General features: G+C 32.5%; 3 protein-coding genes across 5 annotated transcripts in view; 2 read left to right on the top strand and 1 right to left on the bottom strand.

Moving 5' to 3' along the window:
• Positions 1 to 4,358, top strand: part of LOC143151465 (uncharacterized) — a 143,436-nt gene extending 139,078 nt beyond the window's left edge. For all 3 annotated transcript variants that reach the window (XM_076320589.1, XM_076320587.1, XM_076320590.1), the window contains 2 exons: positions 1,614 to 1,871; positions 2,452 to 4,358. In XM_076320589.1, the coding sequence (XP_076176704.1) occupies positions 1,614 to 1,871; positions 2,452 to 2,640 (447 nt within the window). In that variant the 3' untranslated portion in view covers positions 2,641 to 4,358. The remainder of the gene's footprint in view (positions 1 to 1,613; positions 1,872 to 2,451) is intronic.
• Positions 4,359 to 5,953: 1,595 nt separating this feature from the next.
• Positions 5,954 to 8,480, top strand: LOC143151320 (ADP-ribose pyrophosphatase, mitochondrial). The gene is made up of 2 exons (XM_076320352.1): positions 5,954 to 6,267; positions 7,239 to 8,480. The coding sequence occupies exons 1-2, from the start codon at positions 6,042 to 6,044 to the stop codon at positions 7,871 to 7,873; spliced, it is 861 nt and encodes a 286-aa protein (XP_076176467.1). The 5' UTR covers positions 5,954 to 6,041; the 3' UTR covers positions 7,874 to 8,480.
• Positions 8,351 to 12,063, bottom strand: LOC143151319 (uncharacterized). The gene is made up of 4 exons (XM_076320351.1): positions 11,659 to 12,063; positions 10,477 to 10,752; positions 9,304 to 9,519; positions 8,351 to 9,173 (listed from the first exon to the last, which is right to left on the bottom strand). The coding sequence occupies exons 1-4, from the start codon at positions 11,920 to 11,922 to the stop codon at positions 8,661 to 8,663; spliced, it is 1,269 nt and encodes a 422-aa protein (XP_076176466.1). The 5' UTR covers positions 11,923 to 12,063; the 3' UTR covers positions 8,351 to 8,660.
• Between the last annotated feature and the right edge of the window lie 82 nt (positions 12,064 to 12,145).

Raw genomic sequence — 12,145 nt, 5'->3', positions numbered from 1 at the left:
ACTTAACTATCGCTTAACTATGACTTGACGATTTGATACTTACCTACTGTTCGACGAAGAGACAGAGCTATCCACAAACTGAAAAAGAATCAGAATGGGAGAACAGTCCGCTCGTTTCACCTAATCACCTCCAGAAAGCTACACTTTTAGGTTCGTAGGGAGCAAATTGAGTAGCAGTGGTACTTTGTCACACGATAAGTTCGTATATGTGACCGACAATATCACTCATAATGGTATGTGCGAGTAGAGGAATCACTGTTTCGCTATAGCCAATTAGGCTGACTCGTCATCTTCTCATCGTTGAACTGTACGTCATATAGGCACAATGTTAAAAGAGCAGCAAAATGGCGCAAGAATAAACAACATCCTTGCATCTACTGGAAACTGGAGTCGAAGGTGTTCTATAATCTATCCTCGATGACTTGAATACGATGAAAGGACTTAGGTTATACTATTGGGTTATTGGGAAAGTCATTTCGTTTTCCAAAATGGAGAATATATAATTCAATAAAATGTTCGTACACTTTAAAAAAATCGTATTTCATTTTCACCAAAAAAAAGCGAAATGACTTTCCAAACAACCCAATATAACAAACCACCTGATAGTGGTGGATACTGGGCGGTAGATACTTTCATAGTTCATGATCTTCGATGAATGAGGTTATAGGTGAAAGTTTCGGTGCCCATGGATGCTATAACTCGCATTCAAAAGTGTCCCAATTTTTGGAGCGTATTCTATTTATCTTACCAAAGAAAGAAGGTAGTATAAATACAAAGACAGAAGTCAAAGATCCTCCACAACCGTCCTATAATGATGAAACTGGTTATTTCGAGCCAAACCCTTCAGTAACGGTAGATACACTAAGCGATATATGCTTCCATAGTTCGTGATACTCAATCAATGAAGTTATGATCAAAAGCTCGTGTACCAACTCGCGGTCAAACATGTCCAAACTTTTGGAGAGTATTCTACTCGTCTTATCGATGAAAGAAGGTAGTATGAATAATGACTGTTTATAGAGACTGAAAGGTTCTCTATATCCGTCCTCGATAACTCGAATACGACGAGAGGATTAGTTATTCCAAGCTAAACATCCTGATAGTAGTAGATACCAGACGGTAGATATCTGTATAGTCCGATCTCCAATCAATGAGGTTACAAGTGAAAGCTTCGTCAACCATGGGCACTAGAATTCGCACTCAAAGATGTCCCAACTTTTGGAGCGTATTCCACTCGTGTTATCGATGAAAAAGGTTGGCACAAATATAGAGACTGAACCGAAAGGTCCTCCGTACACGTTCTCGATAACTCAAAGGACTAGTTATTCCAAGCCAAACATTCTGATAGCAATGGACACTAGACGGTAGATATTTCTATAGTTCAATCTCCAATCAACGAGATTACGAGTATTATGCGTGGAACTCGCATTCGGGACCTGGTCAAGCGTATCGAGACGTTCACAGTGAATCCGTGTGGATTCTATTTCCACATCACGCGTTCCTTGCGCTCGACTCGTGAAACGCGTGACGGATGACATGGCCGACACGGTTACCATTTAACCGGACAGTTCGTTTCACGGCTTGTAAATTCGATGATTTATGGACCTTTGCAGAGGCCACTCACGAGATACCTCCCCATCAAGTCGGAGTCCCTGGACCTGAGGCATCACATCGAGACTGCCGGGCACCAGTTACCACTGATACACGATGTCACGGTCGACACTACCAGTTGCAGCGGTTACCTGTCAAAGATGAGCAAAAAGTTCCACCACTGGAACAAACGATGGTTCGTCTTCGACCGAAAGAGAAAGACCCTGTCGTACTACAGCGACAGCTCGTCCAGGAAGGCTCGTGGAGTGATCTACTTCCAGGTAGAGTATAGACTTACATCGGTGACAAAAGTTGGACACCAAACTTACATCTGTGACAAAAGGCGCCATTTTTCGCGTCGTTTCGTTCGTGGTCGTTGGAAATTGAGTTTCCTCGACCGGATGAAATGATAGACTAAAATATAAGGGGATCGAGTATTATTCCGAACTGGGAGGAAAACGAGAATAAGAAATGCGGGTCCGATTGGTCCCAGCGACTTGGGTCCTACATTACTGACACCCAATTTCAACCGTAACGTACCCTGAGCCAAGTTGCATCTTTTAGCACTATCGAGGAAATATCAGTACCGATCCTCATCGATTTTAATGAAATTTAACAAACTTATATGACCAGTTTGAAAGAAACTGAGTTTGAAAAATGCAGTTTGACTGCATTTTCAAAAATGCAACTAGACGCAACTTGAGTTCAATCGTTAAATTATATTTACCGTTTCTTTTGCTTTTGTGTTCAAAGATTAAAGAATAAATTGGTTAAACCAACCGAGCCCTCCCAAATCCAGCTGAAATGACTACTTTTGATATTGTAAATTAGAAACGATTTAATATTCTTTTCTATGTTCAGTCGATCGAAGAGGTATACGTGGACCATATGAACACCGTACGATCACCGCAGCCATCGCTGACTTTCATCATTAAAACGTCGTCCAGGCTATATCACTTAATGGCACCGAGTGCAGAGGCTATGCGTGTTTGGGTGGATGTCGTGTTCACCGGCGCCGAGGGATATCACGAATTCGATCATGGTATCTGATAAGCTGAACCTTCTCACGTTTCTGGTCAAGATTCGTTTTTCGAGGGGCACGATGTAGCGTGAATTCTCGCCTGTAGCCCGCAGGCTCGGAAAATGAGCTTCGTGATTCACTCGAAGACAAGGTTAATCAGGAGTCAAAACACAATTACCATGTTTGGAGTTGAATTTCAATCGTACGTCAAAGACACGAGTCTCTTGGATTTTACGAAGAAAATTGATAGTTGCATTGGCGCTCGATCGCTTATTTAGGCAGCTGCGCGATGAATAGAAATTCAAGCAATAGCGTTAACGTGTGAAATATAAATATTCGGAGCGACGATGTATGCCATTAAGAGCGACGATATAAGTGTTTTAGCGTAGAAACCGATACAAGGGGTCCAGAAATGAACGATAACGAATACACGATGAACTTACAGACAAGTCACGCGGTATGAGAAAGTAATTGAGTATTTAATGGGAATGTTCGATTATTGGTGCCAATATGTTTAAGAACGAGGGCATTAATGGTACGTCATAAAAAAAAAAAGTATTATTCATTCGAGTGCAAGCTAATCACGACTTCATTCTATTTAAAGAAGGAAAACAAATTTTATAGAATTTACTGTTAAAGTTTGTAGACATTTTTAATCTAGTCTTCCAACATAGATACTTTCAAGAACACTTTGAAAAGAGGTCTTCGACAATAGCCCAACATGTGTTCTAGAACGAAGCAGAGGTCAAGTCCCTAAGAAACTGTAAATACGTCCCATTTTACACATTTAGCGTGACACTTGTAATGCATATTTTGATACTGCGTAAGACCAAGGATTGCGTATGAAACGAAAATCTTCCATGTCTTTGTACACCCAAAGGAATTTTTAGAACATACGTACATGGTTTTCACAACTCTGCTATTTACATATTGTAACAAGTACATCTTTCGATCGTAGTAACAATCGTAGAACTTGTCGTTTCATTAAAGCGTTGACGTATTGAACTTTTTAACTGTACATGTCCATTATTGATTTACAAATTATGAGTATTCCCCGACGTACAGGATAACCGTTTGTATTAAGATTATAGAATCGGTTTTAAATAATGAATAAGTCCGTGAATAGCATGTTGGAGAGGTGAGTGAAACTTCGATGAATATTTAAACTTTACAGGAGCCACAATTTTATAGAAATCAAACTCTGTACTCACATCTCGAAATGTTATTAAAGTAATCCTTTCGTAAAGTACTTTAACAATTACCTAAATTCGAAGTCGAGAAATATTCTGAATTATCGTAGAGATAACTGGATATCCCGTGTAATTTTTAATACAGCTGCGGTCGTGTAAATAATTACTTACGCATAAAAACGTCTTAATCGATCGACACATTTTACAAACATTTACAATCTGTCTAATTTATACCGTATTAGCCGTCAGAATTTTATTATATAATCGTTTCGACCGTGACCGCTGTTAATTTCTCAAGTTTATACGAATTACGATGTCAATTTTTAACAAAGATCATAAAAGGCATGATTGGATGAATCATGCTAGATCAATCGTATGTTACTAAATTAAAATAAATTATAAATTGTATCACATATCGTGCGTACGTATTTTTGGATATATTTACAAAATATATTAAAATGCTCTTTATTAATAAACTATACATCTTATTAACGAATGTATAAATACCTGAGTATTTTAGAGGTACATGTCTTGTATAATAAAAAGAAGATACATATTTACAACGAGGAGTTTCATTTTTATTCACACTTCGGAATACCTTTCATTAAAGAGAATCTTTGTAAAAAGCCGCGGAATGGCATTTAAAAACCACAGACTTAATAAAGAATGAAATATTTCTATATTTGGTTTCATTCTTATAAACATATTTGTAACACATTAATGAGAAAATCTCATTAAGCTTTTTCTCGTGAAAATATGACCAAATATGCATAATTCGATCCATTATTACCATCGGTTAACCGTGCATAACCACGCCAGGCATCAATCAACCCGTAGTAACCCCATAGTGACCCCATGCTGACTCCTACTGACCCCTACTGACCCCTACTGACCCCTACTGACCCCTACTGACCCCTACTGACCGCTGCTGATCACTTATGACCGTTGGTTAGCATTAGTCAGACCTCCCCAAATTTGAATTGTACCATTTTATTATTTTTTTAAATTTTGTTTTTTTAAGTGTTATTTTTTTTAAGTAAATTTAAGTTTGTATCATACCTTCTGCCATTTCGCATAATCTAATAGAATAATTTGTTCACTCCCTTGGTGTTACATTAAAAAGATACATCGGTAGTGAGAGGATCAGAAAGATAGTGAAGATTAACAATGATCCACAGTGGATCTAACTATTTAACAAAACGTATCTTTTGTATATATAACTAAATATATTCAAGTATTCAGATGTAAATTTTGTTTCAAATAATTACAAAGAAATCGAACAAAAATATCGCTTCCGCCCGACACCTCTAATTTTCATTTTAGTCTAAACTAAAATGTATTTAAAATAATTAAAATTAGTGCCCAATATTATATTGGCTCTTCTACTAAAATACTTTGCAACATGCATACATATCGTAAGAAACAATTATAAAATATATAATAACAAAAACGCTGACCAATTAGAATTATTGTAAAAAAATTAATTTAGAATTTCTGTTGAATGCTTGATATTTAAAGCCATCGAATTCGAATCTCTGTACTTTGCCAAACACTTATTGAATAAGTAGCTTGTTTTTGCTCTCTTTCACTCATTCCTCACGCCAGTCACAACGTCACGACTGTTTATTGTATAAACATGTGACATTGTTAGTTTCTTACGTTTAATATTTTTATCAACTTTGATGAGTCAATCAAATATTGTTCCCAGACTCACCGTTCTTAAACGATGAGGTCGCTCCAACACCGCTAATACGAATACCTAGGTCGGTATTTCAGATTATTTAACACCAATTCTCGTAAAATGCAATATCTATTTTATATCAACCCAATCAATGTGATACGATAAAGTAATATCCATTTTATATCTCGTCTCTGATAACGCTGCTTATTCACTCTACTTGTGCTGCGACACCAAAACTCATAAAGTGGAACACCTGTTCTATATCTCTGTGATGCAAAGTGTATATAAATTGATTAAAACCTAAACGAATGTTTAAACTATAGTTACAGGTACAAAAATATTTCCAAAAAGACTTTGAAATTTCTAAAACCACTGTCAATTTTATATAATAAATAAATTTTAATACTAATGACGAATCGATGTGCCCAATATATGAAGCGTAGTACAGTTACCTTACCGACCGAGTATCAGATAATTTTCACAAGTTAAAGAAGACTGCGTCGTAACCGCTTCAAATCTAGTTTTGATCGTTGACACATCATAATCTGAATACCTTTTCATGTGTATTAAGTTCATCAGAATGATGCACTATAAATGTAGGCAGGGTTTATATCCTTCTAGCAACGTACAGAGATTCGAAGTGCCCGAAGACAAAGTATCATGGAACGTCGAGTACCCAGAATACAAACCAGTCAAATACACCGCTTCGATCCTTAAAGGTAAACCCTGGGCGGATCCGGAAATTGAAGAAACTTCGTTTAAACCAAATTGGAATTCTTTTGATGGTGAGAAATTACATTTAAAATAATTTTCCATTTTGTTTAATATTTTTCAAATAGATTAATACCTAACCTTAGAATTTTTCGATGCAACGTAAGGTTTTAAGTTTCGATCAAACTTTTTAAAAAATTGCGAAAAAATGGTATTAATTTGTCCTTGAAGTTTAAATTTTTATTCCATTCAGATATAATCTTACATTAAAATATGCTAAAATTTATTAGACCCGTGTAAAGTAGTAATATTTAAATTTACGACGAACACCGATTGTATCCATTATAAATGTGTAAAATACATCATTACTTTAAAATAATTCAAATTAGGGCCCAATATTATATTGGCTCTTCTACTAAAATACTTTGCAACATGCACACATATCGTAAGAAATAATTATAAAATATATAATAACAAAAACGCTGACCAATTAGAATTATTGTAAAAAAATTAATTTAGAATTTCTGTTGAAAGCTTGATAAACTTAATATCTTAAGCCAATTTTAATTCGAATGACTTTTCATATGAATATTTTATCATTTTAATTATCAACTCTAACGAATAATTATTAATATTTGTATCAAAACAGTCGCGCACAATATAAAATCGTGGAGAATTAACTACCAACATCTTCTAAATAATATGTAACCAAATCATGTATTTCAGTTCTTTTTTTTAAATGTTTCCAGCATAATATATATATGTATGCTTAACATGAAAGATTCATATATTTCGAAAGATTCATAACATTGTTTGTTCTATTTCTTTCAAAATTACATTTCCGTAATTTTTTAATCAAACATTTCCCAGGTATACATCATACGGATGTTATATCATTACCATTAACGTAATCGTATTTTTCCATCATAATATTGCGTCATACACAGAAGCTCAGGACATAACCACTATGTCGATTAAATATGTTTCTTATCCAAATTTATATTGTACATAGTAACAACTTTATATACAAATTCTTTGCTAACAGAAAAGGTAAATCGTAAAAGTTTTACGGCTGATTATATTATAAACGATGATGGTTATCCTTTAAACCCAGTCGGTCGTACTGGTATCATCGGACGTGGACTTTTGGGACGATGGGGTCCGAATCATGCGGCAGATCCGATTGTAACTCGTTGGAAACGAAATACCACAGGAGCATTGGAAATAGATAAAACCACAGATAAACCAGTTCTACAATTTGTTGCGATACAAAGACAAGATTGCGGAGAATGGGCTATACCCGGTGGTATGGTTGATCCAGGTGAAACCATCTCAACAACATTTAAAAGAGAATTCATGGAAGAAGCAATGAATTCTCTGGAAAAAGATGATGCAGGAAAAGAGGAATTAGAAAACTCTATCAGCAAATTCTTTGAGAAGGGAGAAGAAATTTATAAAGGATATGTAGATGATCCGAGAAATACAGACAATGCTTGGATGGAAACTATAGCTTCAAATTTTCACGATGAACATGGTAGTACCATTGGCCAGGTAACATTAATAGCTGGAGATGATGCGTGTAATGTAAAGTGGATGACTGTTGATAGAAACCTGAATTTATATGCTAATCATAGTGAGTTTATCAAGAGAGTAGTTCAAGAACGTAATGCACATTGGTGATAACTCTGAAGTTAAATCTTTATAAAGAATATATAAATATTACTACTTGTCCAAGAATATTTTATTTTTATACTAGTATTTACAAAAGATTAATCAAAACATCTACACGCACACAAAAAAATGTTTTATTAATATGAGAACTATTATGCTTCATAAAAAATAATGAAATTATGTATTATAAAAATGAATGAATAATGTAACTTCTAAAATAATGTGACACATTTAATACGTTACACAAGTCATGTCTATATAATACATCAAATAATAGTTATAAATGATCTATTCTATGACAAATATATCTATTCATCACAGATAACAATCCAATTTATTTTGGAATTGTATTAACTTAAATCACTATTAAAAACTTGGTACCTTTGCACCAATTACATATCTTACCAAAGGTAGTAATACCTCAAAGGCATAATATATTCACTTGTAAAAAGAATGAAAGTAAGACCTACTTTTATCAAATGTAAAAATGAAATACTTTTATATGTACGTTACCTTACATCACAATCTTGTATCTTGAATGTTTCTAAAAGCAATTATTTACAAGTATACTATAACAAACAATAAATATTTTTGTAAAAATACTGTGTGTGTTAGATAAATCTTATCATACGATTAATAATTATGAAAGTGAGAATACGAAATGTAGTTTTTATTCTTAATTATAAACCTTGATAATTCGTTACTTTATTCATAATTATATAATTTACACAATGTTATAAAAAAATTCCATTCTACAGAGATTTTTACACGTGTAATGGATATCATATTTTCACTTTCAATTATTCCCTACATTGTAAACTGACACAACACATTTACAATTTGACCCTGCTGGTATTAACAATATATTGGTGTCATTTAAACCAAGTAATTTTAAAAATGTTTCTATTGGATTCTTTGTTTCGATTCCAATTTGATTATAATCAGAATCTTCTAAAGATTGTTCATGCAAATGTGTATTTAACGCAAAATTATAATTAATTAATTTCTTAAAAATATGATTTACATTCTTACTCTGTACACACTTCGTAGTACTTTCAGATTTCATTCTATTTTGTACATACTTGGCAGTACTTTCATGTTCATTTAGGTGGGCTATATAAAATTCTTTCTCTAAATCTAACGCATATTGAGCCTGGCTTTGTCCTAATTTGGCTGCTTTAGTAAAGTAGCTACGAGCTCTATCAACATCTATTGAAAAACCACCTCTACCTTGAGCATGAAAAACTCCTAAATTATATGCAGCATCTGGATGATCTCGTTCAGCTGCATTATTGTAGTATTCTGCAGCCTAAAAAAACAAAGATAATATTTTTTAATAATTTATACACATATAAAAGAGAATTTTTTTTATATCTTCTGAAATATGATAATCGAATGATTATACCAAATTAATATACAATATAAAAACAATATTGTACCTTTGATTGATCAGCTAATGTTCCAAGCCCTAATTCGTAACACAAACCCAAATTAAACATACTAGCAGTAGATGATAGTTTGGCACCAGTAGCAAAATGTTTTAATGCATCCTCATAACGTTTATCTTCTAAAGCTTTCAGGCCACGATGAAGTTCAAATTCACCCATAGCTAATTTATGAGCATTTGCAAATTCTTCTGTAGCTTCTTTGAGAGCCTAAAAATGCATAGGAAATATAAACATTAATAAACAAAAATAAAGCAACATTGAGTTGTTACATAACATATATATTTTTATTATAGAGTGCTATAAAAAGAACCATGTGCACAGTTTTGTAATTATGTTAAGAAACGTAAAAGAATTTATAAACTATAAACTGATAAATTTTATTTAATTAAAATAATATTCTTCCTATTTAACTTACCATCCTACAATAAAACAAATGTTATAGTAAGATTAATTGAAACTAACACTTTTATTGTATAACAATAACCTCAAGAATTTCTTCACTAAATAATTCTACATTTAGATTGAATAAATAAAAATTTTTAACACATTAAGCGCCATGTCTGTTTTGTCTTTCTTTCCGTTTAGTTCGCGATATCCGATTTCTACTTGAAATAAAAAATTGTAATAAATTACAATACAAGAAAAGCAGCAGTTGATATATCTGATTAAATGAATGTCTATAATAATCCGTTTCGAAAATCCATAAAATCGTATAAAATAACGCGGCTTAAACTAAAAGTAAACTGTCGGTCACCAATGACTGATGCGGCCCAAGCGAAAAGTGTAGTGTCAGTCACTGGTGACATGACACTTAATGTGTTAAACTTATATTCCTGTTTTACAATTCTACAAAAATATTGGGTTGTTTATACACTGTAAAAAAATCATGTTCCATTTTCACCCAATATATTATACTCTTGTAATAAAATACTTAGATTGCATCAAATTATTGATCAATACAATAGTTATATCTACTCAAACGGAAAACTTAGAGATGAGGTTAAATTAAATGTTATAAACTGAAAATATATAAAATGAAAATTGAAACTATTATTTACAAGTATAATGAAAATTTAACAAAAATGATAAAGTATGATATCAGGTACACATATTTCTTTTAAGTACAAGACATACTTTTTATTATTTATTTTTTTTAATTCTCACCTCTTCAACGGTGATTGGCCCAAATGGCTTGTCTGTTTTCCACTCAGCTTCTGCATCTTCTTGTTTATATTTTTGATTGCTATTTCCAACACAGTTAGTAATGGGTAGAATATGTTTTGGTCGTAAATTTAATACTTGATTGAATAAATTGATAATACGTGTTTCTGGAAATTGAGATAGATTGCTTTTCAAAGAATCATTCTTTTCCTTCTCAAAAATCCTTTTGCGAAGACACAACGTTTGACATACCACCCATCCAATAGTCAATACACTAGTCTGTTACAAAATTGTATTAATTACACTATTATTTATTTAAAAAATCAAATTAAATTTATTATGAGCAATGCCATTAAAATTAAATATATATATAAATAGAAGCATTCATTCAATTTGAAATGTAAATTTGAAATGTAGTCTTACATTTATTGGAAACCTAAATGTTTGATCATACTATTGAAAACACTTTTCCATTAATTTTTATAAGCAATACAATTACTTATATTAATTTAATGAACTTTTAACCAATTTTAAATTGTTAAGAAAACTAATATTTTTAAACGATGAACAGTAGACTTTTTTATTGGTATAATAAAATTATCTGTTGAAAAGCACTATTTATTTCTTCTTCACATATTTATTGGTATATAACACTATTTGTCAAAACAAATTTAAACAACTAAATTAATGTACTGGAGCTCCATTGGAACCTTATTACTAAATATAAATAAATATATACACACGCACGCGCGCGCGCGCGCGCATACACATACTCTAAAACTTCTGTTGTTCATTTCTGATCTCCAGTGATTTTGGATATTATCGTAACATGTGTTATTGTATCAAATTTTGAAAATTGATTTGTAATTGTATTCTTTATAAATAATAATTACAGTTCTTCATCTTTCACTAATTTTTTTAAAAGACAAATTCGGTTTTCTAATAACGTAAACACTACATATTTACGCAAAAAAACAAACATAAGTAGTTTGTATTGATATAAATTTATTGAAAAGTAAAATGTATAAAAAAGAAATACTAAGCAAAATTTTGGATGATGTTTTATATTTTCAATTATACAAACTTAATGGATTTTTAATCTACAATTTAAATTTCATATTCCAAATAAAAATGTCTGGTAAACAATCATAAATATGGAAGGTAAATATAAACGACGCAATTTACCCATCCTACGGCGTCCGACCAAGTGTAATTTGTATTCCATTTGGACTCATGATCCTTGTCTTTAGCACCATTGGCTTTTGCTGAACCACAAGATTCTTTATTAAAAATCGAAAAGTTTGGTGCCAGAAACTTATGATTGCACGTCAAATTAGTGTTAACCTCAGTTTTTGCATTGCTATCTTGAGATGTTTGTGAATAAACATTTGTACGACACACACGACGTTCTAGAGTTTCACGAATACCACGAGTAACAAATTTCCACATTTTTATAGTTACTTATTACGACGTTGAAAAAATTAATATTGTTTTCTAATTTCACCGCGACCGCTACCTTACTACCATCTAGCATACACTCACATTGAAGAAGACAAAACAGTGTATCACTGATACCACTGAATATTATCGTACTCCCGAAATCTGAAGTTTTTTTTTGCAAGCCACGCGCAGTCGCTCTAAAAACAGTTCCTAAATTTTGTTATATAATTTA

The sequence above is a fragment of the Ptiloglossa arizonensis genome, chromosome 9 (genome assembly GCF_051014685.1).
Source record: "Ptiloglossa arizonensis isolate GNS036 chromosome 9, iyPtiAriz1_principal, whole genome shotgun sequence".
NCBI classification, from domain to species: Eukaryota; Metazoa; Arthropoda; class Insecta; order Hymenoptera; family Colletidae; genus Ptiloglossa; species Ptiloglossa arizonensis.
This window is presented reverse-complemented; position numbering and strand designations above follow the sequence as displayed.